This window comes from Propithecus coquereli, unplaced genomic scaffold, assembly GCF_000956105.1.
Source record: "Propithecus coquereli isolate 6110/MARCELLA unplaced genomic scaffold, Pcoq_1.0 Scaffold132, whole genome shotgun sequence".
Lineage (NCBI taxonomy): Eukaryota > Metazoa > Chordata > Mammalia > Primates > Indriidae > Propithecus > Propithecus coquereli.
In genome coordinates this window covers 390810-414132 of record NW_012137414.1, presented here as the reverse complement: position 1 = coordinate 414132, position 23323 = coordinate 390810, and the positions used below count along the sequence as shown (strand labels likewise).

Here is a 23323-nt window from a genome sequence, read left to right as displayed (position 1 = left end):
CCAGGAGTTTGAGGTTGCTGTGAGCTAGGCTGACGCCACGGCACTCTAGCCCAGGCAACAGAGTGAGACTCTGTCTCAAAAAAAAAAAATAGGGAAAAAATAGAAATGACAATAAATGTTGAAATGAAAATGCTTCCTGGCAGAGTCCCAGCCCTGTGAGACTAGGTGAGGCTCATATTCAGGCAGGTTCCTCTTTTAGAACGGGCAGGACTTTGAGGGTCTTTTCAGATCTTATGGGTGGGGACATGAGACCCTCTTCTTAAAGGATAAGCATTGAAAAGTGTTTTGAAAGTACAAACAACCCTACAAATGGGTGATGGTGGTATTTGAGAAAAGGAAAGTCCCTTAGTACTGTCCCAGAACATACTGGCAGTCACAGCACAGTTCTGGATTCCTGAAATTAGATCAGCATCTTTTTTGTCACCAAGGGAGCCTACTAAGGTCATTCAACTAGTACTCCCCAGACACCCATCAGGAGCCAGGTGCTATGTCCCTTATAGATGCAGCTCTGACAGAGACAGACATGGTCTCTGCCCCCTGGGGCTTAGATGCTGGGGAGGATGGTATCAGGAAGTACATTCCTGGCCAGGTATTTAATTCCACTGTGGTGAGCACTGTAGCCAGGAAGAGGGTACCGGGCTGACCTGGTGAGCACATGGTCAGGGGAGCTTTGAGGAAGCGATGCAGGAGTCAGTCACCTGGAGGGAGGGTAGGAATTCACCAGACCCCGATGGAGGGAGAGGGGTCCTGGGAAGGAAGCACATCTGCACAGGCGGGAGGGAGGCAGGAGTTGGAAGAAGTCAAGTCCACGTGGCCGGCGGGCAGGCAGGAGCACAAATGGACATGAGACTGAGACCTCAGCAGGGCCAGGGCACATGGCCTGGCAGCCACCCCTCAGTCACAATTGCTCAAATAGTGTCCCCAACAGCTGCCTGAATGCATCTAAAGTACTCACACTACACATTTCAAAATCTATAGTGGAATGAACGTGTAATCAAGGAAAAAGGTGCTTTTTTCATTTCAGAATGTGTTTGTTCACTTGGTACAGGGATGGGAGTTTTCAGGGAAAGTGGATGAAGCAGTTTAGGAGTGGGGGAGAAGTGTTCAAAGTTAGTATTACAGTATGTCAGGACACCGTAGTGAATGCCTTGAAATCATCACCTCGGTCTCAGAAGAGACTTTCACCGTGAACATGTGAGAGGTAGAAAGAGAGTTCAGGATTAATTAACATTGTCCATTTTTCCCATATTCAAGGGCCTCTGCCAGTTTTAGTGCAATTGGCAAAGAATCACAGATTATATTTAAGCTTAGATTTCACAACCACCCAGGACTATTTTGGCAGGATGCATCTTGGGTTCTTTTTAAGCAATCCAGACACAGATGATTGTTTTTATTAGGGCTGCCTGAAAGCCCAAGTTTTCATCTTGGGCTTCTTCCTACATGTGAGTACCATGCTGGATAACTAGTTGGGATTTCAGGGAGCAAATGTTTTTTTTTTAATTTTAAGAAAGTGTACAATAAACAGTTTTTTCATTCCTGTAGCTAACGAGAATCTTTCCTCTGGACTTGTAGTATTTGCCAACCCTGAGGGAAAGGCAGAGCACATGAGTCAGTGGGCAGGATCCTCCCTTCCCTCCACTGAGGGGACCAATGAGTTTAGGGAACAAGAGTGAATAAACTATTGACTCCCATTCGCCCTCCCCAACCTCAGGGTGTGTACTATGAGTCTGAATGCTGTCCTACGTAGAAGTTTCCCCAAGATCTTAACTCTCTATTGTTTATAGCTTTTCCTCCTCTGCCCTCCTCCCTCTAGGTTATTAGGTTCCTGCAAGTTATTTGGGGACTGATCAAGATTTCAAGCTAAAGATGGTGATGAACAGCCTGAGGGTCATTCTTCAAGCAGCTCCATACAAATTGCTGTGGAGAAAGTTCCAGATTCCGAGGTCCATGCCAGCAAGGCCCTGCAGCCTCTATACTTGCACTTATAAAACTCGGAACCGAACCTGTGAGTACACGACTTCCTTAAAGAGAGTGAAAGGCTTCTTGGCTTTATAACAATCGTGTGTGTTAAGAATTTATAGCTGTGGTGTCATTGGCTTCCCAAAATGGGATTATATATGCCTTATGAGCTGTGAGAATAACTGTTTCTCTGAGAGGATGGGAGAGGATAGTGTGTGTATTTGCGGAGAGATAAATTTGAGTTTATGGAGTGATGAAGTGGCCAAGTATATCATTAAAGAGGAATCTTTTATGTTTTCTATTATTTAAAAGACATTGACAGAGAGTTTTCAAATTTCAGGCTATTTGAGGTCTGTGTTTCTCCACTTTTTGTGTTTACTGTCTTTGATCCCATTTGCACATAATAAAAAGAATGGGTAAGAATGGAATGCTTATAAATTAGTAATGCTAATCTAGCTACATCCAAGGGCTTGAAACTGCTCTATAAATATATTTTTATTGTAAGTTTATTTTGTTTCCTTCAACATTGACTGTGTTGTTATTAAAATAAACTGGCCAGAGGCATAATAAATTTCTGGTTGCTGGGTGTGACTTCCTACACGCATGCCCACATCCTACCAGGACTGGCTTATTCTGAACACTGGTACTTTGTGGTCTAAAGTTTAAACTGGAAAATATTAGTCATATCTATCTAGTTACTAAAGTTTTACTTTTTTTTAACAGAAACTTGAAATTAAACATCCTGTATGCTTATGTTATTAGGATAGTTTTGCTGCTTTTAGTGCTGACAATAAAACAAACAATAGTGGCTTGTGGAGGCTGAAGCTTCAGTTAATGAATTTCCCTCATCATATGACATGTTCTTGTTTCTCAGTTACTAAGAAAAACAGGTGACACTTACCATTTGATTTTGCTTCTGGCATATTGCACTGTCCTCCTTACCTGCTTTCACCCAGGAGAGTATTATGGTCTCCACTGCCCTGGGCCATTGAACATGTCCTATTCCTGTATCTTGGACCCTTATGTGATCAATTATAAAGACACTATTCATTATTTCTGGCAGCTCATTACCCCAGCAGAAGGCCCAGTATGCACTTGTGACCAAGAATGACCTGAGATTCTTAAGAGTTAGAAAAGATAACTTGTTAGCTGAGGGTGGCACATGCCTGTGGTCCCAGCTACTCAGGAGGCTGAGGCAGGAGGATCGCTTGAGCCCAGGAGTTGAAGGTTGCTGTGAGCTAGGCTGACGCCACTGCACTCTAGCCCAGGCAACAGAGCGAGACTCTGTCTCAATACCACCCCACCACCACCAAAAAAGAAAGCAAAAAACAAAAAAAGAAAAGATAATGTGCAAAGTCCTTAGCTAGTGCCTGCCACACACTGGACTCAGTGTTGGCAGCTACTTCTACTAAGACGATTGTTTTCATCGTCATCATCTTTACCATCATTATAGGCTCAGTGCCTGACCATCATTATAGGCTCAGTGCCTGCCTCAGATGTTTAAATCTGACTGCTTTTAAGATGCGGTGAAGCAGAATGAATGAATGAAAATGGGAGGTTGTGGGAAATTCAGAAAGCAGCATTCCAGGACATTCCTGTGCTCCGTGCTCCTACCTTTGCTCTCAGTGCTTCCTGCAGGTCATCTGTGGCTGTCAAGTCAGATTGCTGTTTGCTGTTATCTCAAGTAGCAGACAGCAACTTAACAATCCTAACTTTGGGGACTTGTAGGCTATTCACCTATTACCCAAGATGACAATAAAATCAATTTCAGTTAGTGTATCATCTAGTGAAATTTAGCCTAATTGTCACATAATAAGATTTAGGCATGAGATCTTAGACAATAGGAAAATGAATTTAATAATTCTTAATTTAATGAAATATAAGGAATATCATCTAGAATGGAAACGGTACAGGTTTGTTATTCCAATGATTCTCAATGTTCATGATCTCCCTACTTTTAGAAGGAAGAGAAACCTTTTAGGATAACTGGGACTAGAATGGCAATGTATAAAATGTAGCCACTAGCTTCATGTGGATGTTTACGTGGAAATTCAAATTCATTAACATTTTATAGCCACATGTGCCTACCACTTACTCTGCTGGACATCAGTATAGTAATGTCCATCATCAGAGAAAGTTCTATTTGATAGCATCAATCTATATTCTAACGGAATTGCCTTAGAAAGTTGTTTTATTATTTTTCCAATTAATTTTGACCAATACAAATAAAGCCTGTGATAATGGAGAAAAGTCTAAATTCTGTAAAATAAAGAGGTTTATTTTAAGTTGAACATGAGTGACCATAGCCAGGGATATAGTCTCAAGAGGTCTTGAGAAAATGTGTCTGAGGTGGCCAGGTTATAGTTTGGTTTTATATATTTATGGAGACAGGAATTATAGGTAAAATCATAAATCAATAAATGGAAGGTTTGGCCCAAAAAGGCAGGACATTTTGAAGCGGGGGGTTATAGGTTATAGGAGGGTTTAAAGATTTTTTGATTTGTAATTGGTTAAAGAAATAAAGCTTTGTCTAAAGGCTCAGAATGTTTTAAGTTAAGGAAGTCTGTTAATTAGAGACAAGTCACACTATACAGACTCAAGTGATCTGTCAAGCAAATTGGTGGCCTGTAGATGTGATTTAACCTTTGTTTTCTATGGCCTCAGGTCTTGTTAATAATTTAGTATTTTATTGTCACAAAGAGTCTGGTCAGTCTTATGATTTTTGTTTTAATATTAGTATTGCTCAGACAGTGGGTGTGAGGTAAGGGTAGAGAGCCTTGGTGGCAACTTGTTTGGTTTTCTCTATCAGCAAAATTGGTATTTAGTGCCCCCTCTGTGCTTGGTACCACATTTAGCCCTGGAAGCTGTAGAAAAAATGTAGGACACAGGCCACGTGGACTTGGAGTTGACACAAGCCCTTTGAGCAGATGAAGCAAATACACACTACATGAGGAATGGTGTGAAAGTGAATTCAGTGTGGGTTGAGAGAAAGCAAAGATCAGAGTGGGTGGAGAAAATGTCATCAGAGAGATAAGACTTGAGCTGGAAAAGATGTCCCTAAGTGGTAGGAGAACGAATGGCATTCAAGCACAAACAAAAATGGGGATAATTCCGTGTGAGTGGGCAATTGTAAGAAGAGCGGCAAGCCAAGAAAAGCAGCATGGGAAGACCAAAATTTGAGAAGAATGAGAAACGGGATTAGATAAGTGAAGTGGGTCCCAGTACGAAAACTGGGTACTTGGACAGAGAAGTTACAACTTGATGTACAGTCTTTAGCACAGGAGCAACAAGACAAAGGTGATAATGTAGGAGAACTGAGTGGCAGAACTCAGCAGTAGAGGGGAGTGAAAGAGGAGGAAAAGCCACAAGAGGCTTTATATGAAGTCTGGGGTGTAGGGGACTTGACTAGGCCGGTGGTCATGGGCAAGACGAGGAAGAGATAAACCTGAACGATTTGTAAAGAAAAAATCATGTGATCAGTGGGGTAATAGGACATAAAGCAAAAGGAGAAGCAAACTGTCTAATCCATTCAGGCTGCTATAACGAAATACCTTAGACTGGGTAATTTACAAACAACAAAAAATTATCACTTGCAGTTCTGGAGGCTGGGAAGTTCACAATCAAGGTGCCGGCAGATTCAGCTCTCTGCTTCAAAGATGGTGCCTTGTTCCTGCATCCTCACATGGCAGGAGGAGCTGGGGAGCTTTCTCAAGCCTCTTTCATAAGGGAACTAATCCCCTTCATGAGAACTCCAGCTTCATGACCTAATTCGCCTCCCAAAGGCCTCACCTCTTAATACTGTCACCTTAGGGGTTAGGGTTTCAACATATGAATTTTGGGGAGACACATACATTCACACCATAGCACAAACCTTCCCAGCGAGGCTCTTTATCATACTCATTCCATCCACAATAGTGATTGAAAGCCAACTGGCTTGTAGAGCAGTGGGGGAGGCAGATAGTTAAGCACTTATGCATATAATTAGAACTATACCCATGTAATAAATGTTATGAAGGAAAAAATCAGAGTGCTGTGATTAAAAAATTATAATATGAGGGGATCATAAGAGAGTAGCCAGAGAAAATTTTGCTGAGGAGGTGGCAGTTAGGCCCAAGACCTAAAGATAATGGGAGCCAGCCCTGAGCTGAATGAGGGGGAACTGATTTTCGTGGAGGAGGAGGAGCAGGAACAAAGGGGCTGAGGCAGGAATGAGCTTTCCATGTTTCAAAAGCTGAAACAACACTGGAGGCTGGAAAAATAGGTGGACTGAATGTTTTATGTCCCTCTAAAATTCGTGTTGAAATCCTAACCCCCAGGATGATGTGGTATTAAAGAGGTGGGGATTTTAAGCGGTGATTAGGCCATAAGGGCAGAGCCCTCAAGAATAGGATTAGTTTCCACTATATTACTAACAGAGACCTCAGAGAGCTCCCTCACACCTCCCCCCATGTGAAGACAATGAGAAGGCTGAATACGAACCAGAAAGCTGGCCCTTGCCAGACACCAAATCTGTTGTTGCCTTGATCTTGGACTTCCCAGACTCCAGAACTGTGAGAAATGAATTTCTCTTTGTGTATAAGCCACCTAGTCTATGATAAAGCCTGACTGGACTAAGACAGTGCTAAAGCACAAAATAAATCAAACCTAAGATCACTCATATAAATAAGAACTAAAACCGAGCTTGTTTTCAACAGAGAATCTCCTAAAGGACTTTTGTTGCTCATCAGCTAGGAATCACTGACAGCTTCTTAATGGCAGTGTGACTTCGCTCACTTAAACCGTGGTCGGTACCATCACTATCTTCATTTATTTCATTTTTCCTGTACAAACAAAAACCTCAAAATGAAAACCTCTGTTAGGCAGAACACTTATTCGGTTTCCTATTTTTGAGGGAAAATATGAGCAATGACGAGGAATTATTTTAATCTGCTTTTTGCTTAAATGGAGGAAGAGGAGGGGAGAGCAAAACAAAAGTGTGAGTTTATCTTTAGCAAAACAAGTCTTTGGCAAAAAGCTGGCTTCACTAAGAGAACAGTGACCAACACTGATCCCCCCCACCCCTGCCATGGGAGGTTGGATGGTCTGGGTTAATTAAAGGAGTAGGTGGGTGGGGGAAAAAAAAACCTTCTGGAAGCTGAACTTGTAAATTGAAGGGCATAAATTGAAAGTAGGATTATGATGATAAAAGAGTAAGGGAAGGGGCCGGAAGGGGCCAGGCGTGGTGGCTCAAGCCTGTAATCCTAGCATTCTGGAAGGCCAAGGCGGGAGGATTGTTTAAGGTCAGGAGTTCAAGAGTAATGGAAGGAATACAGAGCTGTCCGGAAAGTAGCCAACCATGTGGCCGTTCTCGTTATGTTAACAATGGCTGGCTACTTTCTGGACAGCCCACATAGGCCCCTTTTTTCTTGGGCTGGTGTTTGCATGGATGTGAGAGTTGAGACTTTTCATTTCCTGAATGAAGTGGGAGACAGTTAAGGCTGGCCCAGGGCCTGAGGGCATGGTCTTTAGGGACCTAACCATCATTCCAGCTCTTCCCAGCCCTTCACAGGAGACCCTCATTAATTGGCTTTGAAGAGTGTGAATTGTCAAATGATCACCCACAGTCTGAGTATCTCAGAGGAGAAAGGTGTGGTCTCTTTTGTGCCAGGAATCTTTGAAACTGAATGAGGGCTATTCTAGGGTTTTACAGAAGTTTAAAAATTAACACAATTTGAATAAAATACAGCTTCCCCCCCAACACTGGCAGTTAGATAATCAATACTCAAAGGACATATGTTTAATAAGACACCACAGAGCAACAAAAAAGGAGGAAGATGTGGCTCCTGCCCATAAGGAATTTGCATTCTAATCAGATTATAATATGGTGATATTGTGCTACTTCATGTGCATTTTCCATCTTAGATTTCTGAAACGGAAAATTCTCGTTCTTAAAGTTCTTGTTCGTCACAAGTTCTTTTGTACTTAAAGGATAAAAACCCCAAAACATTGGGTTGAGACCTCTCCAAAGATGAGAGTACTGCATTATATGAAAAAATAGAAAAAAATACATGATTTTGCATGCACCTTTTATCTCTAGACCCAGATTTCTCAACTTTGGCACTATTGATATTTTGGCCAGATAATTCTTTATGGTGGGGGCTGTCCTCTGCATGGTAGGATGTTTAGCAGCATTCCTGACCTCTATCCACTAGATGTCAGCAGCATCCTCCCCCAGTTTTGCCATCCAAAAATGTCTCCAGACATTGCCAAATGTTTTTGGGGGCTGAGTCCCTCCTGTTGAGACTCACTGATCTGAACGCTCTCAGGAGAGCTCTATGTCTGTATTGCTGGGGCACTTTTGCAAACGAAACAAAACAAAAACACCAAGACTAAGATCTTGACTTCCAGCTTTGGGCAACTACCAAAGGAAGAGTAATATCTCCTTTGTCAGAGTAAAACAGAGGCAGGTTTCTGTTTTTTATGGAAATAGAAAGATGACCTTGCCATACGTGGGGGAGTTGACTGGGTAATGAGATGGCTACCTTAGTCAAATCCTTAGATTCATTCTTAGCTGTGGGCAAAGATGTAGAGGATTGTTGGTAGTGATTTCTCTCGATTCATGTTTCTCCTAGTTTTCATTTTGATCTTGATTCTACCCATCCCTGGTGCTTCTGATGGTCAGAGAACTGGCCCACCCCAAACCAATGTATGGGCTTCTGTTCATCATGCATGGATGTCTCAACAGGCCTATCTGTGTTATCGAGAAGTCTGCTGATATTTATCAGGGACTTGCTACAAAGACCCAGCGCTTGACTCTGTAGAAGAAAATCAGCATCAGCAATGTCATCAGTGCCTGTGTGGGACAGACTATGTGTATACACATTAATAGACAATGTCCACATTTACATGACACACTGTGAACTGCAGGGACCTTGGCAATGCTGATATTCTACCCAGGTTTTGCAGGATGGCTGCCTAGTCCTCAGAGTTTGCTTACATAAGAGATGAACTCAGCATGCACATTTATGTGGGATGAGAATTTTACAGGATGCAGGCTACTCAAGCCTTTCTATCGACTAGCCAACCACTAAAAACTGGCAATATTTGGGGGCCGGGCGTGGTGGCTCACGCCTGTAATCCTAGCACTCTGGGAGGCCGAGGCGGGTGGATCGCTCAAAGGTCAGGAGTTCGAGACCAGCCTGACCAAGAGCGAGACCCCGGCTCTACTAAAAAATAGAAAGAAATGATCTGGACAACTAGAAATATATATATATATTTATATATATATATTTATATATATATTTATATATATATATTTATATATATATATATAAAATTAGCCGGGCATGGTGGCACATGCCTGTAGTCCCAGCTACTCGGGAGGCTGAGGCAGTAGGATTGCCTGAGCCCAGGAGTTTGAGGTTGCTGTGAGCTAGGCTGATGCCACGGCACTCACTCTAGCCCGGGCAACAGAGTGAGACTCTGTCTCAGAAAAAAAAAAAAAAAAACTGGCAATATTTGACTAAAAGTTTGCTTTTCAAAAATTATTCCCTATCTTCTTTATTGAGAATAAGTCTGTCATTGAAAACTAAATTAGTTTGTATTTAAAGTTAGTTTTGGGAGTCCGGGCTCAGGAAATTATCAGTGAAGAAAAGAAACTCATTTGTGAATACCGTATTTCCACATGACACTGATCTGTATGCGTTTTACTATTATCACAGGACCGATTGCACTTGGTTTAGGTGACCTTAGTAGCAGACTGAGATGTGTCGGTTTTTCTAGGTGGCAGAGTGCCGTTCCTCTGGAAGGTGCTCTCTGACCTGCCTTTATCCTCTGCTATAGTCACTTGATTAAGGCCCTAAGAGGCTAATATTATTTAGGATTCTACTGGGAGACAGAACCAATAGGATATATATATATACAGATAAATATATGAGAGCGAATTTATTAGGGGAATTGACTCATGCGATTATACAGGATGAGAAGTCTCACGACAGGTTGTCTGCAAGCTGGAGACTCTGGAATACTGGTAGTGTGGCTCAGTCCACGTCCGAAGGCCTCAGAACCATGGAAGCTGATGGTGTAAGCCTGAGTTCCAAGGCCAAAGGCCTGAGAGCCCTGGGGGCCACTGGTGTGAGTTCTGAAGTCCAAAGGCCAGGGTGCCTGGAGTTGTCCAAGGACAGGAATGGAAGAGTGTATCCCAGCTCCAGCAGTTAGATGGATATATTCGCCTTTCCTCTGTTTTGGTTCTCTCTGGGCCCCCAGCAGATTGGACAATGCCTGCCCACATTGAGGGCAGATCTTCCCCACCTAGTCCACTCAGACTCACATGCTTATCTCCTCTGGAAACACCCTCACAAACATACCCCGAAATATTGCTTTGCCAGGTTTCTAGGTATTCATTAATCCCGTCAAGCTGACACCTAAAGTTAATCATCACAATGGGTAATTCCTAAGACTCTAAGTTTCCATTAGCCTCGACAGGTTCTCCAGAAGTGGGATCGCCTCATGTGTGATGCTAGATAGTGGACGGTCTTGATAATATCCCCAACCTGCTTTCTCCTAGTGCATCCACTCTGGGAGAGCGTGGACCTGGCTCCAGCAGGCGAGCGACAGTCACCCATCAACATCCGGTGGAGAGACAGTGTGTATGATCCTGGCTTAAAACCGCTCACCATCTCTTATGACCCGACCACCTGCCTCCATGTCTGGAATAACGGGTACTCTTTCCTCGTGGAATTTGAAGATTCTACAGATAAATCAGGTGAGGGCAAGATCTGGTGTTGTTGGTCTTATCCAGAGTCAAAGGAACAGCGCCATGACAGCACAGGCCACACTGAACTCCCTCCATGAGAGTATTGAACTCTGTTAGCAATGGCATGGAACTCATTGATCTTAGTTTTTGAATGTATGAAAAAAGTATGAAGAACTGTTTTATTTACATTTTATTCAACTAATATAGATAGTATTTTTATTAATAAATACATGTCTCTATGTATAGATTCTACAGTTGGTATAGAAGATAGGATGTGAAACTAAAGTTTTGCCAGAAATTCACTTTATATGTGTATATTGAATATGTACTAATTTTTCCTCTGCTCGCTGACTTTACAAAAACTTTTATATTAAATAGTAACACTATTTTTAATCAGATTTAACTTACCAGATTGGGATACATCGTGAGAAATAGAAACTTCTATTAATTTTGTTAAATAAACAATGTTACCTAGTTTAAAAGAAACACAGTTTAGAAGAATTTCTTAAAGCCAGATATTATGTTGCTTTTTGAATCTTCTTTTTTTTTTTTTTTAACCTACCTGGACATAAACTAATGGTAATGATTTCAAAGTTTACCTGAAACTTTTGGTGTATATGGAAGACAGAATGTGATTAATTCCATACAGGTTTCTTCTTTTTTCTTTCTTTACTGAATTTTATGGTATCAAATAGTCCTAATTAGTCTGAAATAATTATTATTTGAAATAGCATATCTAAAGTAGTTCCCAATCAGCGGCAATTCTGCCACCTTTCTTTCTGTCGCCCCCCCATGCCAGGACTTGGGACACTTGGCACCATCTGGATGTAGTTTTTGGTTGCCACACCTGGGGTAGGGGAGTGAAACTGACATCTAGTGGGTCAAGGATGCTGCTGAAGATTCTATAGTGCACAGAACAGCTTTAAGGAAGAGTTATCTGGCCTCAAATATTAATAGAGCCTAGATTGAGCAATCTTGATCTAAAAGAAATTTGTTTTCTCTCATGAATATCAGAAAATGAGTCCACAAAAATGATAACGAATGGAGTAAAAAGGGTAACTTAAAGCATAAATAGAAATGGTCATGCCTATATTTATCCTGGCTCTAGGATTCTTAATCGTGTCTTTGTTTTCTTTGCATTTTCCTAGTGATGCTCAGATACTTAGACATGGCCCTCTGGCCCAGCTACAAACAGGTTGCTCCTTGAATAGTCTTAATCTCTCTCTGGTTCTCTTCCCGCTGGCATACTTCTCTGCTGTGATTCAATAAGTATTTGAGTCTTTCCTTAAGCGCTTAAATGTCTCCAGTTCCCCCGTTTTCCTCTTTTTCCTCTAGGGTATGACATAGCCCCAAAAGCCTGAACATCTTACTTGCATATCTCAAACTAAGAAGGAATAGCTCTTTTCCTCCAAGATTCATGGGCATCTTTCTTAATTTTCCCAAAACTCTAGAGTGTGCCCCCATCTCAAGTGGAATCCCATAATGTTACATTGCATATAAGGATTTCAGAAATCTTCAAAACAGCAAGTTCAATTTCTGTGATACAGATGACTGTCTTGCACTATGGTGAGCTCTGCTTGCCCCCCTTAGAGCTCTACCATTATCCCTGCCAGAACTAAACTAATGGACAGACCCAATCTATAGGGCACCAGCTCTCATGCATTCACTCTGGATGCATAGAAGTTCTTTCAAGTCTCGATCCCATCAAGGTTCCTTGCAACCTTCTTTCTTCTGAGGATTCTAGGTGTCCGTCAGCTTTCTAAAGCCCTTGATAGTCTAGGGACTGTTTGTTGCCCATATAATATTATTGCTTCATTAGCTGGAAGTCTTAGAAAGTTGCTTAATGGGTTTCTTAACCAAGTGAGTTAAGCCCAAGATTTTTTCAGGACAAATAGCTGTTTGTTTTATTTTTTAGTCATCTATTTTTCTTTTGAACAATAGATTCAAGAATTCTTATCCATCCATTTGCATGGGTAATCTCAGATGCAAAACAAACAACCCATGTTTTCATCATAGCTATTTAGATACCTACAAACCCAACTGACTAAATAATCCCTTGATCCTGTCTTCCCAAGGTGAGTCCGTCTCACCCTGTTTTTACAAAATACAGAAGAAAAATTGTAGAAAGGCTGTTAATTTTGCACTTGTTTGGTTGGGAATAAGTAAAACTGACAGCTACTTTTCATTACGCTTTAACAATTATTTTCTTTAAGATACCATTAATATTTAATAAATGCCTAACTTTCTCTATCTCTCTCTCTCTCTTTCCACATTTTAGTGACTGCCTCTTATTTCCTGCTTATTCTTCACTGCTATTTCTCCGTGCCGTTGCAAAATAATCACTAGCATTCAAAGAGGAAAAAAACAGTAAGTGAACATAGAAAAAGTAAAAGAAAGCAAAGATATCCTAGAAATGAAGAAAGACAAGAATCAATTCTAGAAAAGTAATAATCTTATAAATATCAGTGTCTAGACATTTTAAAATACAAAAAAAAAAAAAAACACCCAAGGAATACTGCTACATGGTGCTTTATAGAGATCTGGAGTAAAGTATAAGGCAAAGGAGCTGGGGAAGGTACGTGACAAAAACATCATAACAAACCTTATGGGATACAGCTAGAGCAGTGCTTAGAGGGAAATTCATAGATGAAAATGCCTGTAATAAAGAAAAACTTTCTCAAATCAATAACCCAGCTTTCCACCTTAAGAAACTAGAAAAAGAAGAGCAAACTAAACCCACAGCGAGCAACAAGAAAGACATAATAAAGAACAGAGCAAGAAATCAATGAAATCAAGGTTGGTTCTTTGGGAAGATCAACAAAGTTGACAAACCTTTAATTAGGGAGACCAAGAAAAAAATAAGAGAGAAGACTCAAATGACTAAAATCTGGAATGAAGGAGGAGACATCATGACGCACTTTACAGAAATTAAAAGAGATGTGTGAGCATCTCATCCCACCACCCTCTGCTGGGTATTGTTTTGTTACTGGGTTCCCCCAAGTAGCACACAGTTACTGAGTTTAATGAGTGCGTGTGAGAGATACGACTATTGTGGGGAAGGGCACTAAATTATCTCTGGGCTGACATGGATAGTCCCTGTAAATTATCGCCTTCTCTGGAATTCCTCCTTTTGGCAATGTCAACAGGCATTAAAGAAAAGGAGAGGTGAGTCCTTTGTTCTCCTCCTCAGGGTGCTTCCTGCCCCATCCTGCTTCACTTTACACTTTCTTGGGGCAGCACCAGTGAACCTAGTAAGAATGCTTTCACAAACATTTGAAGTTTTCCTTCCCTATTTTTAGTCCTACATTTACTTCTTTAAAAAAATTTTTTTTAAAGAATTTTTAGGAAATTTACAGAGTTGCACAACCATCAGTACAATCCAATTTTAGAATGTTTCCATCACCCCAGAAAGATTGCTCATGCCCATTTCCTGCGTTTACTTTTTTGGTGTGGGTTCTGTGTGTTACCTTTCTCTTCATCATCCCTTTCTCTGCTAGCTCCTTCATTTTTACGTTGAAAAGCAAAAGAAAGGAGTGAATATTACAGAGATTGCTTACTGTAAGCTATACTCTATGCTGGATGTTTTATATTTATTGTCTAATTTTCTACAAGTTTAATCCTTTCTTGTCTTAGAGCACAGAAGGAACAAATATCAACAACCTCAAATACATAAGTATATATTTATTTACTATATCTTATGACTGCTCTGCAATCTAATTTACTATTTCCTCTCTCCCTTCTCTGCCCTATTTCTTGAGGACTGTACTTCCTTCTCCCCTCTATCCATCTGCCCCACCCGACCCTACCCTTTTCCTTTAGTCTTGCTGAGGCTACCAGTAACATCCCTGTTAACTAATCGGACAGCCACTTGGCAGTCTGTTTCTTTAGTTCCTGGTTTCACTGCAGATCTACTAAGTGCCAGGCACTGTGCCAGGTGCTCAGAATAGAAAGAGGAAGAAGGCTTGGTCTCTGCCTTTAAGGAACTTAGAGTGTGGTGGGGAGACAGACCCTAGAAGAGATGATGCTAATGCAGAGTATGCATAGTGCTGGTGGTAGAAGGCTTCCTGGTGGAGGTGACACCTGGGCCGTCTATGCGGAGGTTGGAGGAGTGAGGCAGCGTGACGCTTGTGTTAGGTATTACTGTGTATAAAATATAAGAAGGTGACAGAAAAGCAAGTCCAGAGGTAAGCAAGAGCTGATTCGTGGAGAGTTTTGCAGAGCATGCTCACGGACCGGGAATTTGGGTACAGCTTTAGCTGGGCCCTGTGGCTCTGGGTCTCTCAAAAGACTGTGATCAAGGTGTCAGTCTCATCTCAAGGCTCCTTTGGCAAAGGATCCTCTTCCAAACTCAAGTGGCTGTTAGCAGGATTCAGTTTCTCTGGGAGCCTTCATTCCTGCGTAGCTGATGGCCAGAGGCCACCCTTGTTTCCTTGCTGTGGGCCTCTCCATAGGGCAGCTCATGCCTGGCAGCATCAGATCAAGCAAGTGAGTGAACTCAGAGAGGGCAAGCAGGGCAGAAGCCAGTGTCGCTTTGTATCCTAATCCCGAAAGTGACATTCCCATCACTTTTGTCTCAGGGGAGGGAATTACACAAGTTTTTGAATACCAGGAGATGGCGATCATTGGGCACCAACTTAGAAGCGGCCAGCACACATGGCTAATGACACATAGTCAGTTGATTCAAACTGAGCGCCTTTTCCTACAAAGTATAATACATGCTCTTAACCACATTTTACAGTAGAATACCTCCCCGTCTCACCTCTCCCCCATGTACGACTTATATAGGTATGGTGCCCAGCACATGGTAGGGACTTAAGGATTTTCCAGCTAGCAAGCACCCAAGTCAGATTCCTGGGCCTCTAACCTCTTCTCTCCCGGGGGTCACAAAGGCAGATGTATCTATAGGCCAGGGAGGTAATGAGAGTGAGGCTACGGGTATTTGAGGGGAATGGCAGCAGTGGCAATGGTGAAGAACTGGGGTGTCCCTCTAAAGGGTGCAGCCATTTCTCCCACCCAGCCTGTTGTCACCGAGTGGGATTGTGCACCCATCGTGGCCAGGGTGTCTCATTTTCACAAGTTAAGTTGGAAATGCAGATTTTTATATGAAATTTGTCTAGCTTTAAATGTTGGCAGCTAATTTAAAAATGTGTTTAGTATTATGTGAATCAATGCTGTGTGGGTGAATCAAAACACACCTGAAGACCAATTCTGCACACCTCCCTTCCCTTGCAGCCACCTGTTGGTGACATCTCCTTCCTGCCGTGCTCATCATCTTTGGAGGGTACATACAGTAAGGGTCCAGGAAATGTTGCCAGTGTTGTTCTAGGGATAGGAGAGAAAAGCTGGCTTTTTCCTCTGTCCTGATCACTTAACTTGGGACCAGAACTTCAATTTCCTTCAACAGACTGGGTTTAGTATTTGCCAAAATCATGCTACAATATGGAGCTGGCATAGAAAAATAAGATTTTTTGGAAGATATTTTATTTCAGTGCATTTTAGTACCTTCCTCTTATTAACTTAACAAATCAGGTACTATTATTCTCTGCACCTCCCCTGTCCCCCAAAGAGAAGTGGTCATTGGTTTCTTCATTCATCTTTTACAAAACTTTTATTAGAGGAAATTATGTAAGAATTTCTCAAAAGTTGGTAAAATACATAGCAGACCATTGCATGATGTGTGTCCAGTACATTTGGTTTTGGGGATTGCTGTATTCCATCATTTGTACACATAAAATTCAACTAATGATGTAATAAACTCTAAAGATCATTAAGATGGATGAGATGGATGGATTTAGTGTTGCTGTATTGGTGTGACCATGTATAGACATTGCCGGGGCTGATCAGATAGAAGAAAAGACGAATTAATATGCCCCAGGAAATTCAAGGAAAAAAAGTCAACACAAGTCAAAGCCTGAAAAAAGGGTGACTGTAAAAACTTTCCTTATCTGAATATTTTTTGCCTGTAATGTATTGATTTCACTAGTACCAGAAAAGTCTAGTCTAAACAAAAGGTATTTATTATCCAATACTGCAAGATCAGAGGTAAAGTGTGTGGACGGCTCATGTTGCTCATTCTGCCTAAAGAGAAGTGATAATTTTTGCATTTAATTGGCAATAACTGTATATATTTATGGGGTATAATGTGATGTTTTGATACATGTATACATTCTAGAATGATTGTATCAAGCAATTTACATATCCATCACCTCACATACCATTCTTTTGTAGTGAAAACATTTAAAATCTACTGTTTTAGCAATTTTGAAATATGCCATTTATTATTATTAATTATGATCACCATGTTGTGCAATAAATCTGGAAAACTTATTTCCCTTGTCTAAGTGAAACTTTGTGCCCTTTGGCCAATATCTCCCAGGTGGTAATTTTTGACTTGCAAATTTCCTATTCCATTTCAATGAAAGGGAAAGAAACCACTAGTATCTTTAAAAATTGAAAAGCAAAGTATCCATGTATAAAAAAGAAAGAATCGTCCACCCCCATATTTTAGTATTATACAATTGGGTTGGGTAAATATACTGAGAGAAATTTGCATTTAGTTGCACACAAAAGAAAACTGGATATAATAAATATGGAATATAAAAATAAGTCAAGAATTGGCCTTCAACAGTTGTATGTAGCTTGGTGTGTGTTTAAATCTTGGTGTCATTCACTCTTGCCCTTATACATGCATCGACCACATGGAAATCAAATTTATAAACACTTGTATGTAATACAGCATAGTCCATTTAAGACAGTTCACATTGAGATTTGGCCTTTCACCCACATTCCCCCGCAGCATAAATAACCATGCCCTGAATTGTTGGATGTGCCATTTTAGTGATCGAGGGAGGACCCCTGGAACACAACTACCGATTGAAGCAGTTCCATTTTCACTGGGGAGCCATCGATGCCTGGGGCTCCGAGCACACCGTGGACAGCAAATGTTACCCAGCAGAGGTATGTTAAGAAGGTCAGGAACAGTGACAACTGTACAGAAGTGGAGATGATTCTGAGGTTTTCTAGTTGTAAGAAATTACCAGGAAGAGGCTGGACGTGGTGGCTCACACCTATAATCCCAGCACTTTGGAATGCCAAGGTGGGAAGGTCACTTGAGGCCAGGAGTTCAAGACCAGCCTAGGCAACATAGCAAGACCTCGTCTCTACAAAAAATTAAAAAATAAAGAATAAAAAAACAAAGAAGGAAATTACCAGGAAGAATCCAGTGATTCCTATAACTGCTAAATAGCTTTCTCAGGGGTGTATTTGATCATTCTCAGCTTAGACATGTAAAAATGATAACATCTGTCATCTCAAATAATACAGCTGAAATGAACCTTGAGATTCTGAAAGTGATTCTGCCAGAATTCTAAGGTAGACTCAAATGATAGCCTAAGGTAATAATGCAGGGCCACAGATCGGATTAACCCAAGTGAGAGATGGTGGGAGCCTGAATAAAGGCTGTGGCAATAGAAATAGAGAAAAAGAGTAAGATATATTAAGCATTTCTGAAATGAAAGCAACAAGACTTGGAGGTAGGATCCCCTGCAGGAGAGGAGAAGGCAAAGTTAACCATGACCTTTAAGTGTCTCACTCAGAAGGCTGAGTGATAATGCATTCATGAATGATGGATGAGGAATGATTTGTGGGGAGATATAGGGAGATCATAAGGAAATAGAATTTCTGCTTACAACATTTTCTCTAATTTAGTTTTAAATGTTATGTTAAAAATAAAAACACATTTTAAGTGATTATTCCTCAAAGAGGAAATGTATCTTTAACTGCTGCCTAATTTCCATAGGGAGAATCTATTTCTCTCAGTACAAATATATTCTCTCCTTCAGATGCAAATAGTTTTGGATGTTAGTATTTATGCAAATCAGGAAGGGAATGGACAATCATTGATCCCTCACTGAAATGCTACTCACTTTGTTATATGCATTTTCTTTTATTTTCCTCCCAAGTAAAACCCTCTATTCCAAAGTAATATTAATTGCAGCTCTTGCATAAATTTCTTCCTGTTCTTTATTTCTGTCTCATTTGGCACCAGACTGTCCTATGCTTTTCTCAGTGGCTTTATTTTGAGTGAGGAAATGTGTTTAAATATCATAGGATGAATAAAGCTGTCATTCTGTTTTGGCACAATCCCACATGGTCATGTGTTAACCCTCTGTTAATGGTGTTTCAGCTGCACTTGGTGCATTGGAATGCAGTCAAATTTGGAAGCTTCGAGGACGCAGCACTGGAAGAAAATGGTTTGGCTGTGATAGGAGTATTTTTAAAGGTAAAAAATCTCACCAACTTTAAATGCTGTGTTGTATACATTACAATATTATTTACTTTAAGAATGTTTAGATCAATAGGATCAATTATATTGGTAAGATCAACAATGCTTGAAATACAAGATTGTTAAGAATACATTTTAAATGGTATAAAAATGCACCGTCCGACAGAGTAGTCACAAGCCTCATATAGCAATTGAGCACTTGAAATGTGGCTACTGCAATGGAGGAACCGTTTTTAATTTTATTTAAATTTTAATTAATTTTAACTTCAATTTAAGAACTGATGCTTAAATGGAGCGGGGACACCTTTCCCTGCAGGCGTGCTGACCTTGTCAGCCAACAGCCTACTCATTTGTTCTCTGTCTAATTTAATTCAGTGATGTTTATAAAATTCTAAATTACCACTTTAAGTGTAATTTCAGTCTCATGGTTTGTTTTTATGTAATCACCAGGTGGTTAATTTTAATTCATATTCTGTTACAGTTTCTACAGTGAGATGTCCATTGTTTATAATATGTTCTCATTGATTGCTCTCTAGCTAGGCAAACATCATAAAGAGCTACAGAAATTGGTGGATACTCTGCCATCAATTAAGCACAAGGTAATATATTTGTTTTTCCTAAATCACTTGGAATATATTTTATGCTTCAATCTCAGAGTGGAGACATTACCAAGGCACTGTGAATCAGGAGGTGTAATTAGGTGAAATGTATTGAGGTTCTTTTTGAAATGTTGCCTTAGTAAGAAAGAAAGTTGCGATTTACAATGCTTGTGTTAAGAGAACCCCTACAGCCGGGTGCACTGACATATGCCTGTAGTCCCAGCTACTCTAGAGGCTGAGGCAGGAGGATTGCATAAGCCCAGGAGTTGGAGTCCAGCCTGGGCAACACACTGAGACCCTCGTCTCTGAAAAAAAAAAAAAAGAAAGCTCTGGGTCACATTGCAGGGGACAGAAGTGATTGCATTGGTGGGCACTGAGCTTTCTGGTTTTGCTGCCATGTTGCTGAGGACTCGGGGACTCAGGAACATGCTGCTGTCCCCTCCTCTCTTCCCAACACTGGCTCCTTCTAGGTCCTGTGAACACACTCAGAGCAGCCTTCTTTTCTCCAGCTACCCTCTGCAGGAAGCAGAGAAAAGATTTACAGAAACTTGACTTGTCCAGCAGTAAAGAGCAATGACCCATATCCTTCAGGTTGGACACCTTTGTCCTGCCCCCAAGAGTAATTCTTCAATATTCTGAATCCCCAAGGGGCTGCTCCCTGGAGGCCATGTATTCTCCCCTCACCCCACTCTATCCCTCTGGACCCACCTCTTTCCCTCTCCTTGCCTCCCCATTTCCCTCTCTCCCCTTTTAGTCCAGGATTCTGGCTCCTCCTGATTTGCGTTTCCTTTTCAAAGGACAATTCTGCGTCCATCTGTCTTGAAAAAGCAAAGCCTCCTTCTTGATTTGCCAGCCACTTTGTAATTCTCCAACAATGCCAGAGACCACCTGCTGTAAACTCACTAGAATTGAAGGAGAAAATAGTTTTGGCTGTTCTCCCACTGAGGAGGATCAAAAATACACAGTTAATTGCAGAAACAAAGCCTGGCATGGTTCTGTCCTAAGCAGTGATGCTTCAGGCAGCTGCCCAGAGGTACCTGGAACTCCCCTGGGACACTGCTGTCCCCGGATACCCCCTGAGAAGCATCACCTTGTTATCAGATTCCAGAATGGTTTTCACCACTAAATAATGACTCAGTGACCCCTTTTCTTGGCCAGGACACCCTTGTGGAATTTGGGTCATTTGATCCTTCCTGTCTGATGCCCACCTGCCCGGATTACTGGACCTACTCGGGCTCTCTGACTACCCCGCCCCTCTCCGAGTCCGTCACCTGGATCATTAAGAAGCAGCCAGTAGAAGTTGATCATGATCAGGTAGGTTCTTTCCACTTTCCATCTGAGGAAATCGTAGTCTGCCCATTTAAAACAAGGCTGGGCTCCAACTGTGGTGTCAGTTTTAACATCTTGTAATGCCTATACCTTTTTATTGAAGAGTGCTAATATCTGTCTCAGTTTGGACATGAATTTGGGGATGCTTCACATTAACTAGAGAGAAGAGTTCAAAACACAGAAGGACATAAGCTTTTTACTTCGATACTTGACAGTGGCATATGTTTTATTATACATGCATTGTGTAGATTTTCTATAAAAATTAAGACCCCTTTAAAGGGAAGAATGAAGGCTGGAAATGGATGTGTTCAGGACCCTTTAACATCGTAAAGGCTATTTCATTATAGAATCTCAGGATAAAGACAATCCAACAATGTCTGTCCAGAAATTTTAATATAAGTCAGTTGTTTTGAATTTGAGGTTTATTTCTCCCTTAGAAGCTAAGTCTAAATGGTGATTACTACATCAATATGCAAAATCTTACTTAATTCATAATATAACTAAACTATAATAATATTTGCTCATACTTGTTTTATGGGATTTTTATTGATCACAAAGCATTTTCACAAGAACAGAAGCTTCCAAATTCTTTTTATGAAGCCAGGATAACTGATGCCAACACCCATCAAAGAGTGAAACCCCCCAAAAAAGTAAACTATAGACTGATAGCTGTGAAGAATATAAAAGAAAAAAAAGCTAAAAGAAAATCTTAGAAACAGAATCCGGCAGTACCTTAGAAGAAATGTATACTTTGTCCGGTAATGCAAGGATGGTTGATTGTTAAGAACGATATTAATGTAATTCATTATATCAGCAGACCTAAATAGAAAAATCATATTATCATTTCCATAGATTCCTAAAAGACATTTACAAAACTTAACATTCAGTTCTTAAACATTTTTAATAAAAGAGAGATGAATACCCTAACTTGGTAGAAAAGATCTTAGTTCAAAAGTAAATAATGTGTTTAATGTGGAAAGGATTATTCCATTTCAATTTTATATTAAATTATATTCTGGAAGTAGCCAATAAAATTAGACTAGAAAACAAAAAATAAATTAGAGAAACAATAAAAAGCTGCTACAAAAATAAGATAATTTGGTAATCAGTGGAATACAATATTAATTTACAGAAATCAATATATTCAACATATATAAATCACAATTAGTTTAAAGATATAATAGAAGAAAGAACCCTATCTATAAGGGAAACAAAAATATAAAATACTTTGGTATAAATTTAACAAGTAAAGATAACAAGAAAACTGAAAATGTTCCTGAAGGACAGAAAAGTCTTGAATTAATAAAATTACTAACATATTATTTGATAGGAACACATCACAATGACACCTTTAATTGTCAGTTCTCCTTAAGTTGTTATTGTCTATGAATTGTATATTCTTCACATATTTACTGTGGTCCCAATACATATACCAACAGGATGTTTAAATAGATATGCTACTTCTAAACTCATGAGAAAAAAAGAAAACCAAATGTAAATAGCCAGGGAAAATTCTAAAATGGAAAAATGACGATATGATTAGACTCACAAGGTTATAAAGTCTCAATAATGAAGTAGCATGGTGCTGGCCCATGAATAAAGAGACCAATCAAAGGAAATGTATTAGTTAGGGTTCTCCAGAGAAACAGCCAGTAGGATAGATAATGCTTAGATGTAGAAAAAGATTTATTATAAGGTTATTGGCTCACACAATTATGGAGGCTGAGAAGTCTTCACAGTCCGCCATCTGCAAGCTGGAGACCCAGGAAAGGAAGTGGTGTAGTTCAAAGGCCCGAGAGCCGGAGAGCCAGTGGTGTAGGTTCCAGTCCTAGTCTGAACACCTGAGAACCAACAGCTCTGAAGGCAAGGGAAGATCCATGTCCCCACTCAAGCAGTCAGGCAGAGAGCAGATTCACCCTTCCTCTGCCTTTCTGTTCTATTCAGGCCCTCAATGGATTGGATGAGCCCACTCGCTTTGGGGAAGGCCATTTGTTTTACTCAGTCCACCAATTCAAATGCTAATCTCTTCCAGAAACCCCCTGACAGACATACCCAGAAATAGTGTTTAACCATCTGTGTGGGCATCCCATGGCCCAATCAAGTTGACACATAAAATTAACCCTCACAGGAAGAAAACAGTAAGTTCAGAAATATGTCCAAATACATATGAGAATTTATTTTATGATAAAGGTAGCATCTCAGCTCAGTGGGGGAAAAAGATAGAATATTTAGTACATGCTGTTGGGGAACAACTGAGAAGATATTTGGGGGAAAATATTAGACCCACCATTGAAACCTTACACAAGGATATATTCCAGATATATTAAAACTACCACCATAAAAGTACTAGGATAAGCATAGGGAAATCCTTTCATACTTCTAAATGGAAGAAGCTTTTCTAATTATAAATCAAAACCA

General features: G+C 40.5%; 1 protein-coding gene across 1 annotated transcript in view; it reads left to right on the top strand.

Moving 5' to 3' along the window:
* Positions 1 to 23323, top strand: part of CA5B (carbonic anhydrase VB, mitochondrial) — a 35969-nt gene that overhangs the window by 9850 nt on the left and 2796 nt on the right. The window contains exons 2-7 of the mRNA XM_012638721.1: positions 1814 to 2005; positions 10505 to 10702; positions 17532 to 17650; positions 18879 to 18974; positions 19514 to 19576; positions 20735 to 20890. Coding sequence (XP_012494175.1) covers positions 1867 to 2005; positions 10505 to 10702; positions 17532 to 17650; positions 18879 to 18974; positions 19514 to 19576; positions 20735 to 20890 — 771 coding nt within the window. The 5' untranslated portion in view covers positions 1814 to 1866. The remainder of the gene's footprint in view (positions 1 to 1813; positions 2006 to 10504; positions 10703 to 17531; positions 17651 to 18878; positions 18975 to 19513; positions 19577 to 20734; positions 20891 to 23323) is intronic.